Source organism: Eschrichtius robustus, chromosome 13 (assembly GCF_028021215.1).
Source record: "Eschrichtius robustus isolate mEscRob2 chromosome 13, mEscRob2.pri, whole genome shotgun sequence".
NCBI lineage: Eukaryota > Metazoa > Chordata > Mammalia > Artiodactyla > Eschrichtiidae > Eschrichtius > Eschrichtius robustus.
In genome coordinates this window covers 53494832-53516806 of record NC_090836.1, presented here as the reverse complement: position 1 = coordinate 53516806, position 21975 = coordinate 53494832, and the positions used below count along the sequence as shown (strand labels likewise).

Below are 21975 nucleotides of genomic sequence, written 5' to 3'. Positions count from 1 at the left end.
AATTGAAGGTGAATCAGAGTGGTAGCCTAGCATTTGGTTTTTTTTTTTTTTTTTTTTTGGTATTACAAAGCTACTTTTAATACTTTGGGGTGAGCCCCACAGGAATAAAAAACACTGGGAAGGGGTAACCCCCTCACCCGCAGGAGTGGCCCAGGGGCAGAGAGGCTACCTGAGGGGAAGGAAGCACAAAAGGGACTCGCTGCAGACTCAGGGCAAAGGGAATGCCATCGATGCTGGGACCTGTGAGCACTACAGGAGAAAACGCGAGCGTGGTGGGACTGGCTCCAGGCACACAGGCGAAGGGCAAGAGGGTTGGACACGAAGCCACAAAGCTACTTGGGTTCCTCCTTCTTCTCGTTTGCCTTTTTCTGCTTCTGCTGCATGATCTCCGAGTCCCTCTGCTTGCGGGCGGCAGCAAAAAGCCCGTCATCTCGGCGCTTTCCCTTAACCGAGTCGCTCTGCTTTTTCATATTCTTCTGGCGGGCGAGCTCGCGCTGGTTACCGCCACAGAGCGTCGGGGAGGGCCTTTGCCTGACGAGGTGGGGAGGTTCTCAAGAAGTGTCTCGGTGGGCAAAGGGTCGATTTCCGGGCTCCAAGTGTGAGGGTCGCTAAACAGCGCTCCTAGAGAAAGGTCTCGTTGGGGTAGCCAAAACGAGGTCAATGCCGAGGTTCGGCAGTCGTGTTTAGGATGGAAAAGGGCAAGAGGAGGGGGGGGTCTCAGTGCTCACGGGTCATGGCGACGGCAGCGGCTCCTAGCATTTGGTTTTTAACGATTCCAAAGATACTCATGGCAACTTTAATAGCCATGGTTTCTGTTGAGGTGATCTACACACCTAGCTGCGTTTGCTTTTACCCTTATAAAGTTTCAATTTTTCACTCTGTTTTAAAGTTAGCGTAATCCATTAAGTGGGGTTTCTTCCTTCTTCAGAGTATAATCTGCTTGGCTCTCTGTCTTTCACCTTTCTGCTGAAATGTATGTTCATGTTTGGCTCTATTCCCTGGTTATTTTTAGGCTGAAAAAACAGGCAGTCTTGGTTTTTCAGCCACTTTTACGCAACTTAGGCTACTTTTATAAAATCAAAATGGAGGTCTTGATACCTTTTACTTGGTAAAACTCAATTGTGCTTTCAAAAGACCTCTTCGTAGTTGAGCCATCAACCCTGCAGTTAAGCACATCTGAACTTGGGTTTCATGGCTGTCTTCCTCCACATTATTTTTAGAAGCAGTGTTACATCTTAACACATGCTTCCTTAACACTTTCCTTCAGTAGGTGTTCATGGGGAAGGAGATGGGTCAGTGAAACCATAATGGGCTGTGGAGACCTTCACTTCTAGGTTATTGATTCAGAATAAAAATAAGCCACAAAGAGTAATTGAGTTGTAACTATTTGATAGTTCCTTCAAAGCTTGTGTGCAGCGTAATGATCAGAGCAGTCCTGTTTTTCATGATTGGACGCAGCCACTGTTTTTACTGGGCGGCCACAGCAGGCAAGCTGGCAACATTGGCAGAGACCGGAGAGCCCCTTTGAGCCCATGTAGGAGGCCTGCCCACTCAGCCTGGACTCCCTGGTGCAAGAACCCACTGGCCTGTTTTCTGGGGAGAACATGTGTTTTTCTTTTCTTTCTTTTTCCTTTTTTTTTTTTTAAAGTCATATGATTTGTAAAAAGCCAGTTTGCTTTTAAATAGAAAGTAGTGATTTACCTCTGCATTTTATTCACTCAGGTTCTGTGAAAATCTGGACCGATTTTACAACATTGAACTTACATAAAAAATTGAAAACAATTGGAACTAAAAAGTCAAGTCATTTTTCCTCCCTTTCGTGTTTTGCTGAGAAGCTGAAAAATATTCCTTGGCGTTCATGTATTTTTTTTCCCTAGGTAAAACCACCATTAGCCTTAATGATATGGTCTCCCGTGTACCTAAAAGAAATATGCTTCAGTGGAACGTGGAGGCGAGTGTAAATAAAACATATATACGATACTTAAATAATTAGTCCTCGCCTAGAACATATTTCAATTGTATATTTATTTTTAAACATATTTTGGTTCAGGCCAAGAAACAAAGTCATTTTACTCTGAGATTTGTCCTTTAAAATCAGTAATGAAATGATCTATAAAGTCTGTGCTTTGCTAATTGGAAGAGTACATCCTCATATTTTCTGCAGACTGCTTGCTTTGAAATATGTTTCTAAACCACAACTTGATCGATGTTTATGGGTAACCAGGAGTGTAGTGAACACTTGTTTGCCAACAAGGCCATCAAGGAGCGTTCATTTCAGGATGCTGTTTGGACACCGGGTAAATTTTACGACTTTGTCCTTTGGGTCCAACCTGGTGTCTGACTATGTCATTTTAGGGAGTGTGTGACAATAAAGCTGAATTCTTAACTGAGGAGCCAATACCCTTTATATAATCACTTTGTATGTTTGGACATACTGGAGAAAATTTACTTTCAAGAAAGAAAATATTTGGTATTTTCAACCTCACTCCCAGTAATCAGTCAGGTGATCGTCAAAATAAGTTCACCCTTTGATCTAACAGCAAACTTGCAATTTTCTTTGGCAAGTGAGCCTCTGAGCTTGACTTCCTTATCTGTAAAATGGGGATAAGGAAACGTGGGCTGTCTTTTTCAAAGGATGTGTAAGAATGGAGTGACATCACGCATGTAAAAAAAAAAAAAAAAGGCTTTGCAAACTTACTTGAGTTTGAATGCTGTTTTAATAAAAGATGGACCACTCTTTCTTTAAACTCAGCACCTCTCCTGTTCTTGTCTTTCTCTTCAGATTGGTGACAAACCTGTGCTTAGTCGTTAAGTTTGAACGGTACTTAAAGAACTTGTTTAGCAGAGGAGGCAGATAAATGTCTAACCAACCCACCCACTCTACTTATTTTAGAATCTTTGTGGGTCTTCGTTCCCAAATTTTTATGATGGATGGTAGCATCATTTCACTTCTTCTGTTTTCCTACTCATTTTTTTTTGTCTGATTGCTCTATCAGTTACTGAGAGGGGTGTATTAAAATCTCTAATTGTGACTGTGGATTTCTTTATTTCTGTCGGTTTTTTGCATTTTGTATGTTGAAGCCCTTTTATTAGGCCCATATGCATTTATAGTTTTTCTGTCTTTCTCATGTATTAACCATTTTATCATTATGAAGTTTCCCACTTTATTTCCATTACTACTCCTTGCTTTGAAGTCCTTTTTCCCTCATATTTTTATGACCATTTCAGCTTGCTTATGTTTCCTGTTTGCATGGTATGTCTTTTTCCATCCTCTCACTTTTCATTTATTTGTATCTTTGTTTTTAAAGTGTCTGTAGTGAGAACTAAAGAGAGAAGACTGATTAAAAAGAGCAGTAACCAACTCTGTGCTCGCCAGTCTGACAATCTCTGCCTTTTGATTGAAATGTTTAGTTCATTTCTCCTATGAAGTTTTCACAGTCAGGGTTTTGCTGATGGTATCCTCAAACCATCATTTAACATGTTTTCTATTCTCTTTTTTCACCTTTATATTGGGAGTTAGATCAAGATGTTTGGTCAGATTCAATATTTTATTTTCTTCCCTCCCTCCCTCCCTCCTTCCCTCCTTCCCTCCTTCCTTCCTTCCTTCCTTCCTTTTTGGTAGCAAGTGTTGTGTGTTTTATTAGGCGGCTAATACCTGGCATTACTAAATCGGTTTTATCACTAGAGGTTATAAAACGGTGATATTCTAATTATATCATTCCATTTTCATTTATTAGACAGAAACGTTCTACAAAGAGGAACTTCACCTCCAACTGTTTGGTTACCTTGAAGAACAGTTCATATAGGAATGGCTGGATAAATGCTTTATTGTTTTGCCAGTTTTTAAAATAATGAGTTAGTTGTATAGTATCTTCCAGAGACTGGGGAGTTTTTAAAGAAGTGTATAAGAATTTATAAGGATTTCTGCTTTCTCCGAACTCTTAGGTTTAACCCCGAATTTGAAACAAAGCAGCCATTTTTTCCCCTTGTCATAGACACTTTTATATAAATATTAATGACCTTCCCTTATTTCTTCCTCATGGTTGATTTTCTCTCTCAATTACTGTTAACTCTTTTCCTCTGCTTTTTTCCTCCCTCACTCCCTCCCTTCTTTAATTTCCAGTACCTTCCAGCAATTCCACTTTAGCCACTGAAATTTTTCCCATGCCTTAGGGAGCCAGGACATACCCCAGTGGTCTCTGACCCAATTTTGGAAAGCAGCATCTGCAAGTATTTATTTTGATTGTTTTTACAACTAGTACGTTTTTTTTCAGGCAGTTGCAAAGGAATCCATAGAGGGGAAAAGTTCAGTATTGACACTAATGGGGTGACCACAAAAAGCCCAACCACTTCATGAGCACACAAGACATTTAGCCAACTACAGCCAAGCAGTGCTGTATGTATCTAGTAGATTATTCGACAAGAAAAGCTACTCAGAACTAAAATCTTTCCGAGTGTATTTTCACTATAATTTTTTACTATTAAGTAGATCATTCTTAGTCTGTTTTCAATAATTCGTCTGTATAAAAACATTACATTAACTTCTGGTTTTGTTTTTCCTTTAAGTAAAAGTTTAAGAAAATAGATTCTTTTTTTCCCCATCTAAGTGAGAAAGAAACAACATACCATGTGACTTCCCAAGAAAGCCCTGTAGGTGGAGTTTAGCAATTCCCCCTCTACTTTTTCTACCAATGCAATTATTTCATGGCCTTTTGCCTGAATAATTCTAAGCTGCTTCTCTAGAGGAAATGAGTCAGAAGAAATAGGCTTGACGTGCACTTCTGCCTTTGGAGACTTCTCTTGATATCTTGTAAATCCATGAGGCTTCATTAAATGCAAATATTTTGACTTGTCTGCATATTTTTTCAATCTGCTTTTGATAATAAAATCTGTTTCTGGGATACTTTAAATTTAAAACCCTATGGTATGTGTAAAATATCAATGCTAGAAATTGGGGAGATGCAAGTGGGTTCTGCTTTCTGTAGCCCCTACCTAATGTCAGCACCTGGGGGCAGGATTCTGGGTGGTGGTAGAACTCAGGGAGGGGCATGAGAGGCAACTGTGTTGAGGTACATTCTGAAAGAGGACTGCTTAGCTGTGCAGTGGCAACAGCAGGAACATGTAGGATGGCACTTGACATTGATCTAGCAGAGGAATATAGTCATTGGGACTTTGGCTAACTTTGTCCCGAGGGGACTTTTGCAGGTCTTAAAAACTGTAGAGTAATTCCAAAATTCAGTTAAATTTGAAAATCTGATGCCTCATTTGATCTGAGATTTATAAGGACTCAGCTGATCAAACTTCTAGATTAGGTCTAGACTCATTTCATTTTTGATGTGTCAAGATCTGGCAGCTGTAGGACACCCCTTGACTCCAGAGTTATCCTGGTTTCAGTCACTCCAGGCTAGGCCAATAGAGCAATCGATCCCCAAAGCAGAAGCAGATAGAGGATATGAATGACTCCTTTCTAGTATTCAACATGTATTCATTTAACAACTATTAAACATCAGCTATGCCAAGGATGGTGATACAACAGTCAACCATGGCATACATGGGGCCTGCTCGGTTAGTGCTGGTAGTGAGCTGAGCCCGCTCCGACCACCCAGGCAGGCCAAGAGCTGAGGGGGTTGTAAGCAGGAAGGCAATGAGTAGTCTTCAAACTTGTTTTACTCGTATACCTCCCTACCAATTTTAGAAAAACCATGATACCTTGATGGATTTTTTTTTTTTTTAAATCCGAAATCCTCTTCATTACATTTAAATGTCTCAAATGATGCACTTTATCATGCATTGTAGATACTGACAGTTAAAATAATATGTTAATTGTTCTTTTAAATGTATCCAGTGAAATCTTGGTACAATAGAGACTTGGTAGCTACCATTTTCCATGTTTAAAAATATCTTAATAAGCTTTGTAACAATTGGAAATATTATATTGCTCCCTGAACTCCATTCTACTTCTCCCATAGAATCTTATTCTAATATGATTTTTTCCTTAAAAGTCTTATTGATCACCCTATTAAATACTTCTCAGCATATTATATATATAAATGTTCTTTCTGTTACCATAAGGCTCTGAGTCTAATGACCAAATGACTTACATATGAGAAATTTTATTTGAACATTTTATTTGAAATATCTCTTTCAATGAAATGAGTAGGTACCGTGTTTATGGTGACTTGGTTAATGAAATAGATTGTCTAAATGTTCCTTTGATGGGCAGAGATCTTTACACCCTTCAGTAATACCTCATGTTAAGAACTGTGAAGGGTCTGATATTTTACAAGTTACCCTGCCATAGTTTCATGGATGCTGGCAGAACACAGGAGAAATTACAGCAGTAGCAGTAGCCGGAATATCACCATTTTTGCACTGGTTTTCTGAGCCCCAATTCCCGCAGGGCCAATGTGGATGGGCCCAGATGGATGCCTGCTCATGCAATAGGTTGCATTTCAGGAGAGAATTCTGACCTTAGGAAACCCAAGTCTTTTTAATGGTCAATAAGCATGACTTCCGCTTGCCCAAGTGAGACATTGTTATTCTGGACAGTAAATGTATTAGTTTCCTAGGGCTGCCTTTACATAGTACCACAAATTGGGTGGTTTAAAACAACAGAAATTTATTGTCTCTCAGTTCTGAAGGCTACATGTCTGAAATCAAGATGGTGGCAGGGCTGTCTTCCCTCTGAAACCTGTAGGGGAATCCTTCCTTGCCTTCCTAGCTTCTGGTGGTTTGCTAGCAATCTCTAGTATTCCTCGGCTTATAGCTGCACAACTCCAGTTTCTTCCTTCATCATCACATGGCATTCTCTCTGTGTGTTTCTGTCTTCACATAGCTGTCTTTTTATAAGGACACCAGTCATATAGGACTAGGGGCCCGCCCTACTCCAGTATGACTTCATCTTAACTAATTACATCTGCAACGACCCTGTTTCCAAATAAAGTCACATCCCGAGGTACTGGGGATAAGGACTTCAAAATCTTTTTGTGGGGAGGGACATAATTCAACCCATAACAGTAAACATGTCTGCTTTTTAGATAAAGGGAGCATCCTGTGTTCCAAGGATACTCACCAGGACACAAACATCCTTGAAAGATAGTCCAGAATTAAGGGCAGTTAGTGCCTCTCTCTCAAGAGCTACAGAAACATGAAAAGCTCATGGAAAATCTTCTAATATACCACGTAAACTTATGGGTGAGAAGTGAGTTTGCTTTTACATAGGAAAAGAGCAGTTATTAAAGGAGAAACTAGAAAGAAGCAGCTTAATCTCTGTGAAGGTGCCTTATGATAGGTTATTTGGGGAAAAGAGTTTATACAGAAGTTGAGGATCTGAAATTGATTTCCTGGAAATGACCCCTATCCTCATATCTCTCGGGAAATATTCACATACCCCAAGTGGTAGAGTCCCAGTCTGAAGATCACTATTATAAGAGATGTGGAGGTGTATCTGGGCTGTGAGTAGCCACAACCAGTACAACTTTAAAGTGTTCTTGGTGTTGTGATGCCTCCTTCCATTTTCCTGAACTTTGAGAGATGTCTTTCCTAAAGGTTGCAGCTGGGCTGAGCAGTGTCATCAGAGAACTAAAAGAAGAGTCTCTGCATTTGCTTAGGGAGAAGCAGATCAGGAGTGGGCAGCAGTAGCTGGAGGGAGATTGACTCCAGAAATTGTAAGAGGTGGTTTGCAGCAGAGCAGTGGATAACCTGTGCAGATACAGCATGGATTGATGAGGAGCAGACCTGTGGCTAAGGCCACAGACACCTGGGGTGTGGGGTCCTGATTCCCAGAAACAGCAAGGAAAGGAATTTATCAAGACCCTGGAATTCCTGCAGTTATGCAGGATGGGGAGTTGAAGTTTTCTTAAAATGGGTATTAATAAATCCATGTGACCTCATTTAACACTCCTGTCGACATAGTCTGGGCATGCCGGTTAAACTTTCTGACCCAATTGTATATGGCTAAATTGATGTGGAATCATACAATTCCTCAGTAAATCATTAATGCAGACACAATGACTTATTTGCATAATTTTTTCAACTGTGCTTTTCAATAACAAGGCCAGTTTCTGAGACATGTGTTTGTAACCATCTGGCTTAGCAAGTACAGTTGTCCTTGGAAAGCTTGAGAAGGCGATTCTTTACATATTTTTTTAAACATTAGTTTTAAAACCAGCACAAATCTCCAGGAGCAATAATGTTTCATTTTATCAAAGTTGAGTCTCTGCGGTCTTGCTTCTTTTTAAAGGGATGGATGATTTTGAGGAAAAGTTTCATGTCTGTGTCCTCAAGGAATTAACTTCCAAGGAAGTAGGACCTACAGCAGCTAAAGATACCCAGCTTCAAAAAAAATTGTACTGATTGTCAAACTGCAACTACCTGCAAGTGAGACTTGTAACAATATAGAAAAATTGTCAACCAATTAGCTGCCAATAATTAAATTCTTCTTGGGGAAAGTATTAAATGCTTGGAAGAAATAATACTACTTTGAGAAGATTGGAGTAGAATTGGTCTGGTTACCTGCAGGGCTTTCCTTTTGCTTCCATGGGGGAAGAACTGGGATGGACCAGGGAGGGGAGAAAAAGGATTGCCCTGCCTCAAAGAATTAAATACACCCTTAGATGCACCACTGCAAAGCAGCAAAAAAATGCCTAAGGGGAGGTCTTTCAGGGCGTTAGTTGAGAGGTTGCACTGTGATCCTCTCTTTCTTTCCCTTATGAAACCTTCAGTAACTTGAGTAGAGTTTTTGAGGGGTTAGGAAGGTGAAGGACTTCCAAGGAAGGAAAAAGAACATCTGACATCTGAGTTACATGTTAGTCTGGGCAGTATTTTCTTTTTTCCTCCTTCTGTTCCTTAAGTTATAGGAAGAAAGGAACAGCAAGTTGTCCTTTCCTTAACAACAAAGACCTGTTAATTGTATATCTGATCAGGGCTTGCTGACTCATCAGATGGTGATGGTGACTTACATCTGTCATTCATATATATTGATTACATAGGAAGGCGATGATGGCAAAAAAAAAAAAGTAAAATGTAATCAGTCTGTTATTTTCCAGCTTTATTGAGGTATATTTGACAAAAAGTATGTTTATTAAGCTTCCTGTGAACACCGTATTCCACACATGACCTCACAAAGTTAGTTCGTTTTAATGAAGGAAAAAAACCCAACTATTTTCAAGGCTTTTATTTCCCTATTCCATTCTGTGTGCCTAACTCTTAAATTTCCTAATATCTTGGATTCTTCTGCTTATTTGTTATCACTTCATATACAGTACGTTGAAAGCACCTTTTGTCTTAATTACCTGGAGTTAAATGTTTAGTGAGTATCAAAAAATGTGTGATATTAGTCAATTCTGTAGGTTCCTAATAACGTTGGTATTATGGGTTTTGAGGGTTTTTTTGGAGCTGGTAGGTTTCTGTTAAATTTTGGGGAGATCTCTTTGGTGTCTGAACTCTCTAGAAAGGCTCTATCAAACGCAGCATAATTGCAAAATCTTTCATTTGGCAGCAAGAAGACTGGGAATGAAAGTAACTTGGAACTAGCCAGTAGAGGGCAACAGCTCCTGAGCTGAGGCTTTTGTTTCTGTCCTGGCACAGCCGGTGCGGTGTGTCTTCTTTGGACAGTGGAAAGCTGAGCAGTGCAGGCGTTATTACAAAAATGACCATTTTTAGTGTTAAAAGTTGGGGCTTTAATGACTGCTCTTGTAGAGACAGGTATTCAGGCAAGATATGGTTTAAGAGATGAGTCAGAAACTCTAGTGTCATCTTCATTGAATTTTGACCAAGAAATTCCAAACTCTTTTCTCATCTGGTGACTGTGCGGTGAGCATCTACTGACTCAGAACCATTCACCAATGACTGGAATCTTGCTGCTGCATCGTTACTGAGACTTTTTTGGTTTGTTCCGAGACTTGTGCCTCCTCCCAAAACCATCGGATGAGAGGGCTTCCCTTGCTTGGAGTGCTTCTTAGAAGGATGACTAGGGAGTATTTCTTAGCATTTTTGGAGGGGGAAAGAGGGTCACATACCCTTTGAGTTTGTACTGAAAGTACATACTTCCTCCCAGAAAAATGTCCGTGACCACAAACAAAATTTGCTTTTGTAATTTCAAGTGTTCACGGAAACTCCTGTAGGTCCATGTGCCCTCAGGATAAAAATCTCTGTTGGGAAAAGCTCTTGAAAGATTTTGCAATTATGCTGCTTTTGGTAGAGGCTTTCTAGAGAGTTCAGACACCAAAGAGATCAAAAAAAATTTTATCTGAAACATACCAGCTCCAAATAAGTTATTCAGGAGGTGCAATATGTCTTGAAGGTTAGTACCTTTGTACTAGTACCTTAGTACGTTAAATAAATACTGTAGTGCCATTAAATAAATACTGAATGTTTTCACCTGGATATCCTGTAGGCAACTTAGCACTTTCCTTTCCCAAACTTGCTCTACTTGGCTTCCCTGATTTTCTTGGTATGACTTCTGTTCCAGTGACCCTCACTTTAAACTGTGGGGTCATCTTTGATTCCTCTCAGTCATACTCAACGTTAAATCTTCAGAGCACTTTCACATTCAATTCCTTTTTCCATTTTCATTGACACCCTCTTCACTTTGGGCTTTTACTAGTCAAGCCTGGATTAGAAATTTAGTCTCTCACCTCTGTTTCTTTGTATTCCAGTCCATCCTTCTTACATTTACCAGGCAATTATTTTAAAACTCTGGTTTGATTGGGTTTCTCCTGCTCTGACCCTTGCCCCACTTTAAAAAAAACCCTGATTAAGTAGCTCCCCAGAGTCTGCTGAAAAGTTCTGATGATCAAGTTCAGCCTTTTTTCTCTTTATTGTTTTCTCACACTGCAGTCAAAATGGAATACCAGCTCTGCCCTGTATTTTCTCACCTCTTAGCCTTTGCTCAGTTTTCTTTGTCTAGACTCCTTCTAGTCTAGGGGTTCTTAACATTTTTTTGTACAATGGAATAGATCTCTTTGGCAGTCTGTGAAGCTGATGGGCACTTTCTCAGAATGTTTTTAATGCCTAAAACTATATACACAGAATTACAAAGGAAACGAGTTATATTAAAATACAGTTATAAAAATATCTTAATCTGTGATATCATGTATTCTTTATGAATGCATTTATAAATAATGACCTTGCATTGGTCCTAATTATTATCATAGTAGTTAATTGCCTACATCTGCATTGGAAGAAGATGCTAAATATCAGCTGGAGTTTAGTGAAAATGAAGATGTATTTCTTTCCCCAGTCAAGTTCATAGACTCCAGGTTCAAAGTTTTGAATCTAGATCATTTATTGTCAAACTAGAGTATGTACTAGAATCACCTGGATACGAAACACAGAATGCTAAGACTCATTTCTGATTCAATAGGGCAAGGGTAGACTCTAGAATTTGCATTTCTAACAAGTTCCCAGGTGGAGGTGGTGTTACAGGCCCAGGATCTACACTTTAAAAACCTCCAATCAAGAGTAGATCATTACCTCATGCTATCTTTACCTACCAAAATCCTATGCCTCCCCAAACCCAGGAGAAGTCCACCTTCGGTATTAGTTTTTCCCTTATCACCCCATCAGAAGAGATCTATTCCCCTCAAGTACTCTTGTCCCAATTTATTCTCTCTCATGGCATTTAGCTTCCTACTTTGTTTTATGGTCAGCAGGGTGCAATGTGCCTGGCCCCCATCTGGAGTTCCAGGCTCCTAAACTATTCATGCTACTGGCAATGCTATGATATTTCAAACCTCCATGAAGGAATAAGTGTCTTCTTTCACTCATTAGACTATGAGCTCCTCTACATGTATGAAACATGTCTTATAATTTGTGGGAGGGAGGAGTGAGAAAGGGAGGGAAGGAGGGAAGCTCCAATGGAGAACTGCTCATTAGGGAAATTTAGCAGCATAGAAATTAGTAATGGAAGAGAACACCCATTTTATTTACTTAATACCCTTACTGAGTGCCACATGTTGAACTATCCTTCATCCTGATTTTAAAAGTTATAACAGGGCTTCCCTGGTGGTGCAGTGGTTAGGAATCTGCCTGCCAATGCAGGGGGCACGGGTTTGATCCCTGGTCCAGGAAGATCCCACATGCCGCGGAGCAACTAAGCCCGTGCGCCACAACTATTGAGCCTGCGCTCTAGAGCCCGTGAACCACAACTACTGAGCCCGCGTGCCTAGAGCCCGTGCCCTGCAACAAGAGAAGCCGCCGCAACGAGAACCCTGCACACCGCAAGGAAGAGTAGCCCCCACTCTCCGCAACTAGAGAAAGCCCGTGCGCAGCAACGAAGACCCAACGCAGCCAAAAAAAAAAAAAAAAAAAAAGTTATAACAAAGTACGTTACATACTGGGCCCTCCAACAAAAGTTCAGAAAGATGTCCGTTGGCCCATGGTAATTGCATAGTATATGGCCCCATCTAGGTCACTGGTAAGAATGCTGTGTAGGTCAGAGCCCTGGGTGTGGGTCTGGATTATCTGCAAAGGTTCCAATGTAACACTCTGGAGTTATCGTTGAAGATAGGATGAACCCACTGGGGCCTTTACTACACTACGGCTTACCTATACCTGGCCAAACCTCCTATCCAATGACTATTAGTGGTTTGAAGTCAGCCTGGGAGGAGACACAGAATTAGGTAAGTGATGAGTTGCAGGATTCTGACTTCATTCCTGAACTGTTTAATTCTTGGCATTCTCTCTCTCTCTTTTCTCCTCTCTTCCTCCCTCTATCCCTCTTCCCTTCCTTTCCCCTTTTTAATCTAGTGACCAGGATAGTGATCATGTAGATTAGAGGTTGAGCTACTGGGTCTTGTAAGGTTCCTTCCAAACTGAAAATTTTGAGACTCTATAAAACAGATCCGCAAAGGGTGTACTGTCTTGCAATGAAGAAATTGAGTTTGTGGTATTGCTCGTTCCTATGCTTTGACTCTTATGCATTTAGCAGAGACTATGCCTTTGTGAAGAAGAAGCATGTTGTGAGAATTCAGCTCAAGTCTTCTGTCTCTACCTTGCTGTGTTTGTGTGAATTGTGGAATCTTAGTTATTCTGTCACATTTAAGTAATGACTATAAAGGCAAAATAGTATTAACAGTGATGAGGATAAACATTTGCATGTAGTGCTTTTCAGTTTTAAGTGGGTTTGAGGAGACTGAATGTAGTCTGTTAATATTAGTCATTCTGCTTGTGTTATTCCTTATGTTGGGTCAGAGGGTTTCTCTTGGATGGTAAACTCTGTTCCAACTGTGTGGAAGGGCTCATTTTAGTAGTTATTGAAATTTTTCCCTATAGGGCATAATCCTAAACTTTTTACTCATTCTTTGTGGGTGTAGTTATCGTAAGATGTTAGGAAAGATCTGTTCTCTGTTGCTAGCTGTACATCAGTTTCTATTCTCACACATGCATTTAGAATGAACTTCTCCTCCTGTTGTGGCTACATAGAAAACTACTGTTAGGAAATTCTTTCCCATAAGGGAAAAACTGAAATTTTCTGAAGGCTTAGAACAGATCTGAGAATAAAATCATGATCTTCATAGTGACGTCCTGCCAGGCAATTCAGCAGGTACTTTGAACCCCTACTTCCCTAAGGCAGTGAACTAACAGTGATAGCTAACGTTTCTTGAGCGCTTACTATGAATTAGGCACTATGCAAAACACTTTATGTGCTTCATCTTAATCTTCCAACCATCATATTTGGTAGGAAACTAATAAATCCCATTTTTCAGGTAGAGAAACTGAGGCACAGAGTACTTCAGTAACTTGCCCAAAGTTATACTGCTAGTAAGGAAACAAAGCTGAGCCTGGAATCTGCCTTTATCTGACTCCACAACCTGAATTTCTAAGCACTACTTTATACTGTTAAGTACTCTGGGTTACAGGGATGAGTAAGGCAGGCCTTGCCTTGAAGTTTACAATTTGAGGTCCTCAGCTCGGCTAGATGCAGATGTTCAGTGAATGTTGCCCCATGCATGCACCTCTCTCTTTGGTTATTTTCTGAATATCCTAGATGGATTTGTATAGCTCTTTGTGTATGAATAGACCCTGAGGACCATGTGGCTGGTCTTTTCACCTAGTGCCGGGCATGTAGACGGTGCTCGAGAACTATTTATTGAATTTAAATCCTCTTTATTTTAATCCCAAACCAAACCAAATTCCCTTTATTATAATCTCTGACCAAAAGCTAAGAATTTTCTATGCATAGATTTAAAGTAGAATTGTATTAAATTAATTAAGGAGCGCAGTCTGACTTAGTACAAAGATGTAAGGATTTGTTTTTTAGTAAATACTGCAGTTTGGGTGTTGTCAGGGGTGTGCATCCCCGCCAGCTTCCTCAGGCGCATCACACTCATTCTTCCTGGGCTCTCTTTGGGCCCTGGGACAGCCCACGCTGTTGTCTGTGTCTTGAATGCCCTTCCTTACCCTCCACCCTATATCACGCCCTTATCCCTTCGTCCTCCAGCCCTCATCTCAATGATCACTTCCTCCAGAAGCCTCGCTCGATCTCCTTTGGCTGAGGGGTCTTTGGTTCCTTTCCTTCAGTGCCTTGATCTCTGTTATAAATGGATGGCCATTCATTCCTGAGCAACTCTGCTTCTCTGCTCTGTAAACTTCCTGAGGCCAGGGGCTGAGCTTGTTTTTGCTAATCTTTGTGTTTCCAGTACAGTGGCTGGGATGTAATATGCACCAGTGGCAGTGCCTAGGGAGGCTTGGGGTTGGGGCTCTCCCATAATTTCCATCATCCGCCCCAAAATAGTTCTATTCTTGGTTGGAGACACTTGCCATTTTCTCGATCTTATGTAAAACGTGAATGTAACTCCACATGGGCAGGGCTCCATGTCTGTTCACTTATGTATCTCAAGCATCTGGAAGAGTTCTGCCAGGTGGCAGGTGCTCTGAACTATTTGTTGAATTAATCAAGGCATCACGAGAAAACTATTTTCATTGATCTGTGATATTCAGTTGTACGTGTTCTGCAAAACCTAGTTTGGAGACAGGTCGCCTTCCTCCCTTCCCCAACTCCCCACCTTCTAACTGCATTGCACTTTCAAGTTCCTCCCTTTAGAAACTTTAGTGTTGCCCACTGGTAGGTTGGAAAATATCAAGAAGTTTCCCAACAGCACACACCTAGCAGAAGCATCGCCCAGCTAGAGAGAGGGTAGGCTGGGGGTGGAATCCATTTCCCAAAGTATCTCTGCTACCAAGAACATGCTAGGAAGGCTCAGGAACACATAAGCAGTTTGCCTTGAGCAAGCACCAAGCAAGAATATCAGCTGGAAAATGTTTTTCTTTTAAAAACTCAACAGCTTTTCGAAAGGACAGCATTTTTTAAAAACCATCTTTGCGTTGTAAATCGTAATTTATGTGCATATGTAAATGAGAGTACGGCCACATGCATAAATCTTCCCCCAGATCTGTTATTTTACAGGAGTGTTACTCCCTATCCTCCAAGTTTCCTCGCAGTTCAGCTTGAAAGTGGCCTCATCATACAAAGAAGGCAGCTTGTTGTCACCAGCGACCAACATCTGGTTTAGATGTGGCTGGCGTGCCTTGTTGCTTCAACAGAGGGGATGTCGTATTTAAACTGTGAGGCATGGTGAAGGGAGTGGCTGTCAGATATTACCACACTTCTGGAAAATGAGAAAACACATGGTCTCAAATATAGCAGTGACATCGGGGAATATAAGTATTATACACTTCTTGAAATGGTCTCATTCCAAAAAAAACCATTTGGTTTAGAGAAACACATTGGAGAAGTGAAATACACTGGAAGGCTAGAAATAGGTCAACGTGATGGCAGAACAGCCTGTTCAGCATTGTGGTGCGGCTCCTAATGGCTTCCGTTGGTCACCCAATCAGAGAGCTTGTCTTTAGACTAATGCTATTCAGCTGGTTACTATGGCAGTGATGGAATACTAGTTGTCATGACGATGAAATGGAAATTTAGGGAACTAATTTCTTTAGCGGAGGTGGATTCATTAAGCCCTGTCTTTTCTTCTTTCCTTCAAACTTGACCATATTGTATAGTACTTGTAAGAGGGGCCATTTTCAAACTCTGCACTTACATTTCAGGATTTATATTATCTTTTCTTATTGTTAGATCATATGGCTTAAGTCTTTTCAACTCTGTGATGAGAATAGACACACTTCCCCACCCCCGCAGTATTTTATAGCTCATATTAAAGAATGACACTGCAGACGTTAGGTTTCTTTTTATCATCCTCAAAGTGTTTCTGCCAAACTCCACTGAATTCCTCCAAAGTTAATCTGGTATGAAATAGAATAGGGTCAAAATCGATATAATGGACTGTATATTATAAAGGATATTTTCCCCAGCTTTATTGGGGGTATAATTGACGTAAAAATGTACATAGTTAAGGTGTACAATGCCGTGTTTCATGTACATATCCATTGTGAAATGATTACCACAATCAAGCTAATTAACCCATCCATCATCTAGTTTGCTTTTTTGTGTGTGATGAGAACTCTTAAGATCTACTATCTTAGCAAATTTCAAGTACGTAACACATTATTATTAACTATAGTCACCACACTGTACATTATATCCTTAGAACTTATATTCATCTTATAACTGAAAATTTGTACACTTTGACCAGCATCTCCGCATTTCCCTGACCCCCAGCCCATGGCAATGACCATTCTACTCTCTACTTCTGTGAGTTCAACTTTTTTGATTCCACGTAATATAAAGGAGACTATTCCTCACTGATGTGTTTATTAGAATCATACATGGAAGCGAGTCCTTTTGAGAAGCAGCAGAAGCCTGGCTCTTTTTCCCTCCTCGTGCTGATGGAGGTTTCATTCCTCTTTGCTTAGAGTCTGCTGTATGGGATCATCAATGGGAAATGTGTGTTGTTCACATGTTACAAAGATGTGATTGACCTCTTTCTTGGATGCTTCCAAGGAACTAATTTAGATACTCATTTAGGGATTCTGGAGAAAGTGATAATATTAACAGTTTGGCTCAATTTTGCCTTCGTTAGAGAATTTAGAGAAAATACATTGGAACAAATCTGAATTCATGGACTTTTCCATTTTTCTGAAATTACTTTTGGGGTATGAACACAAACTTTCTGGAAAAAGCTTTTTGGTGTATTTTTATATTGAGAGTTTGCCACTATAAAATTTTTTCATGTTATTTATGACAGTGATTCTCCAACTATTGTGCAGAAAAATCCCCTGGAGAGTGTGTGAAATGCAGGTCCTTTTAAAAAAAAATCCAGATTAAAAAAAAAATTGAGATATAGTTAACAATAACATTATATTATTTTCAGGTGTACAACATAATGATTCGATACTTACATATATTGTGAAATGATCACCACAGTAAGCATTCCAGACCTATTGATTCAGATTTTTGGGGTGGAGCCTAGGAATTTGTATTTCCACAAATATCCCAGGTGATTTTGAGGCAGGCTGTGGTCCCCATAACCATTAACTAACTGAAGTGGGAGGGAAAATGTCTCTCAAGTGAAGGGTGTAGGTTGCTGGATGTGGAGGGAATCATCTTCCCTCTGTTGCTGCCTTCCTCAGCACACCAAGGAAGGTGAGGGGATTGGTCAGTCTGGCCTGAGGACAGCACCTGAGCTTTCACCAATACCCACAAGGGCTCCTTCCTCTAAATAATGAAGTGGTATCTTTACGTTCTTTCTTCCCTGCAGCAGGTATTGCTGGTGATACTTTTTTTTTCTGATAGATTTGTTTCTTATAGATTGATTGGGAGCCCTGAACACACCAAGTCTGCCCAGCCAAGATGAACAGTTCTCCCCTAGTTAGTACTTCTCTGCTGGGACCTTCCAGCCTGGTGTCATATAGCCACTAATGGCTTCACCTCTTTGCGCTGAAGCCCATCTGCCATACCTTCATTTAAGGCAAAGGAAACTATTTCGATAAAGCCCAAGGAGATTAGTTGGGATACAGATTCATCTCCTATAGCAGAGGCCAGAATAACAGTACTTCAGTCAGATAGGAATGGCTCCTCCTACTTTGCTCCTCTGCTCTGCTCTGCTCAACACATGGCTTCCATATTATGGTCTAAGATTCACATTCCTTCCTTCCTTCCCTCCCTCCCTCCCTCCCCTCCTCCGTCCCCTCCCCCCCTCCCCTCCCCCTCCCTTTCCTTCCTCCCTCCCTCCCTCCCTCCCCTTCTTCCCTCCCTCCCTCTCTTCCTTCCTTCCCCCCTCCCTCTCCTCCCTTCCTCCCTCCCTTCCCTCCCCTTCCCTCCCTCCCTCTCTTCCTCCCTCTCCTCCCTCCCTTCCCTTCCCCTGACTTGGGGGAGTCAGCCCCAAGATTAATCCCATCACTCTTCTTGGTAATAGCATCACTTCCTTGACTGAGGAGCTGGAGTTTTTCCTTAAGGTGAATAACTCCCTCCAGCAGCAAGTGAAGCCTATTCCCCTTTGCTCTTACAAGCAGAACATGCTCACTATGGAGTTTCCAGCCATCAGCATCCAAAGTCTTATCGATAGCATCTTCTTCTTTTTCTGTAAGTAAGTGTAAGAGTATTTACAGAAAAGAAAAGAATTTCTCATGTTCCATGCTTCTCTCTTGCAAAGAAAAATACAGCACCAACAATAGCTTTAATTGGAGTACAGTTATGACCCATGCAGGAAAAGAAGTCATTCTGAAAATCACAGACTTGCAGAGACTTTCAGAAATCATCAATGCCATTCCCCTATCCCTGGATTTAAAAAGTAGATTATGCAAGTAATACGAGTGAGGGGTGGACACACAAAAGAACCCTAGAATTGGATTAGGGATTGGAGATTGCCAAGAAGGGTCCAAAGCCCTTTCTTTGATTGGGCATCTGTTGGTTCTCCAACCTCGATGACATTCTAGCTCTTCCCTCCATGCATTAAATAATACTTTAATTTTTCTTTTATTGAAAAATTAGTAAATTTGTTGTCATTACTAAAAAACAAAACCCATATAAACAGAAAAGGAAAATAAACAATCACCTGTAATCTCACCACTGAAGATAATTATTGTTAATAATTTGGTACCTGTACTAGTCTGAACTCTTGCTAGTGACAGAAACCCAACTCTAACTACATTGAGGTTTTATTTATTTATTTATTTATTTATTTATTTATTTATTTATTTATTTATGGCTGCATTGGGTCTTCATTGCTGTGCATGGGCTTTCTCTAGTTGTGGCGAGCGGGGGCTACTCTTTGTTGCGGTGCACAGACTTCTCATTGCTGTGCCTTCTCTTGTTGCAGAGCACAGGCTCTAGGCACACAGTCTCAGTAGTTGTGGCTCATGTGCTTAGCTGCTCCACAGCAGGTGGGATCTTCCCCGACTAGGGCTCGAACCCGTGTCGCCTGAGTTGGCAGGCAGATTCTTAACCGCTGTGCCACTGGGGAAGCCCCCCACATTGAGTTTTTAAAAAAGGAAATGTATTGGCTTCTAAAGCTGGTACATCTAGGGTTACGTTTTATTTTAGGCTCATCTGCATTCAAGGGCTCACACAACGTCATTAAAATTTGGTTCCTCTGTCACTTTTTCTTTCCCTTCTGGTGTCTGTTCTCCTCTGTGCTGGCATCGCTCTCAAGTCAACCTCCCTGAGAATGGCGGCCCCCACAGTTCCAGGCTTACATCCTATTGGCTTAGCAACCTCAGGGGAAAGAGGGAAACTATTTTCCAAAAGTGAAACACAAGTCCCAGAATTGATCCTAATTTGGCCCAGTTTGGGCAATGCGCCCACCCTCAAATCATTTAATCTGGTAAGAGGGATAGACTATGGTGATTGGGCAGGATTAGGTCCTGTACCACTGACACATTCAACTCATGTTAGGTCAACTCTCTATGCCCTCTATAATAATCTTCCATCCCTCTTAGAAGAAAATCCAGACTCCTCGCTGTGGTCTGCAGGGCCCCCCACGGTCTGGCCCTTGGCTCGCTTTCCTGCTCCATCATCTCCCCTCTTGCCTTCTCATTCTGTCCAGTCAAGTTGGGTTCTTGGTGTTTCTCAAACCTTTCAAGCATGCTCGCTGTTCAGGCAACTCTGTACTTGTTCTCTCTGCTTTGGAAAATCTTGGAAATCGCTTAGATGTCAGTGTGGTTTGTCTTCTCACCTCACTAAAGTTATTTATTCAAAGGAGTTTCCCCTGGTCCCCCACCTAAACAGTGCCCCGTGCCACCTGCTTTTTTGTCTGTCATGGCAATTATTCTGGCTATTATAAGGCAATCCAAATCCTACGATCACTTTCACAGTCATGATCACAGTCATGATTCAGTCATTTCTAGTGTTTAGTCCCTGGTAAATAATATCACCTTCAAATTTAATTTGAATTAACATTCTCCTTTCCAACTCCACCTGGGGTCAGCTGCAGAGGGGAAGCTAGATCAGGGAGAGGAGTCAGGGAGGAGGGGAAAGGGATCAGGAAAGTTCTTACTTGATGGGTACTGTCTGCTTAAACTGACTTTGTGCTTAAAGCCACAGTGAAAAATAAACTCCTTCCTTAGAGAAGTGCTTTGGTGAGTTTTCAGAGACTCTGAACCCATCAGTCTCTGCAGGATCTCTCCCAGCAGTCCCCTTAATACATCTCTCTTTGAGCTGTTTGCTTTCTACTTCCTTAGCACTTAGGAATCCAGCTCCATTCAGCTACATTCTATCCTTCTCTCCAGACAATCTTTTGACCAAGACATAAGATACCACTAACACAGCCTCCTTCTGCATACAGCTTGGCCCACGTCCTGTATCCCTTGGTCTGACACACTCTGGAAGTGCAGGCAGCCCATGCTGCCACCTCTCCTTCATCTCCTCCATCAACACGTGGCTAGCCTGCTATGTCTCACTATGAAGATCTCATAGGAGAAGTCAGACCCCAGTCCACTCTGTCGCTCAACTTCAGGAGATATATATCAGACTTTCTTGGGTGTTCCCATTGTTGCCTTTCTCATTAGAGTTTAGGTGAAGACCAGACAACCCCTGCTCTTCTCCTTTGAGGGGAGCTCACAGCACACGCATGCTTCTCTCTAAAAATCTTCATAAATCATTCTCCTAGTATCCATAGTCTCTATATCACTAGAGGAGAGTGAGGCATTCACGAGCTCTTAGTGAAATCCTTTGAAAATTTGCATGTTGATTTGGTCTCGTGCAATAGAATATGATATTTTGGTCCCTCGATAGAACTTCCATTTTTATATCCTGTTACATAGTAGTAAATGCTATGAAGAAAAGAAAGCAGGATAATTTGTGGCAACATGGATGGATCTTGAGGGCATTCTGCTAAGTGAAATAGGTCAGACAGAAAAAGATAAATACCATATGATCTCACTTATACATAGAATCTAAAAACAAACAAAACCAGAAAACCGAGCACGTGGATATAGAGAAGAGATTGGTGGTTGCCTGAGGTGGGGATGGCGGGTAGGGGGTGGGCACAATGGGTGAAGGGGGTCAAAATGTACAAATCTCCAGTTGTGAAATAAGTCATGGGGATGTAATGTACAGCATGGCAACTATAGCTAATAATACTGTATTGCATATTTGAAAGTAGCTAGGAAAGTAGATCTTGAAAGTTCTCATTACAAGAAAAAAAATTTTGTAACTATGTATGGGGGTGGATGTTAACTGTACTTACTGTGGTGATCATTTTGCAATATATACAAATATCAAATCATTATATTTCACACCTGAAACTAATATAATGTTATGTCGATTATACATCAATTTTTTTAAAAAAGGAAATAAAGGATAATAGAATAAAGGGGATTGGGAAGTGCTGTTTTATTGCAGGGTAAAAACCATTTAAAATTAATTTGGAAATGTCACAGGAATCAGAATACAGTCACATGAATCAGACATAAAAATGTATAAAAAAATTCAGTGAAAGTCTTCACATCTCTGTCCACCATCCGCCTATTTTCCCCCACTCATTCCACCTAGGTAACCTCTGTAAATACTTTGTGTTCTTACAGAGTTTCTTTATATAAACAAGCAAATACAAGCATATATTGTTATTTTAG

At 40.9% G+C, this 21975-nt stretch overlaps 1 protein-coding gene across 1 annotated transcript; it reads right to left on the bottom strand.

The window, feature by feature from the left end:
• Positions 1-164: 164 nt before the first annotated feature.
• LOC137775044 (small EDRK-rich factor 2-like) lies at positions 165-691 on the bottom strand. The gene has a single exon (XM_068560672.1). The coding sequence runs from the start codon at positions 468-470 to the stop codon at positions 333-335; it is 138 nt and encodes a 45-aa protein (XP_068416773.1). The 5' UTR covers positions 471-691; the 3' UTR covers positions 165-332.
• Between the last annotated feature and the right edge of the window lie 21284 nt (positions 692-21975).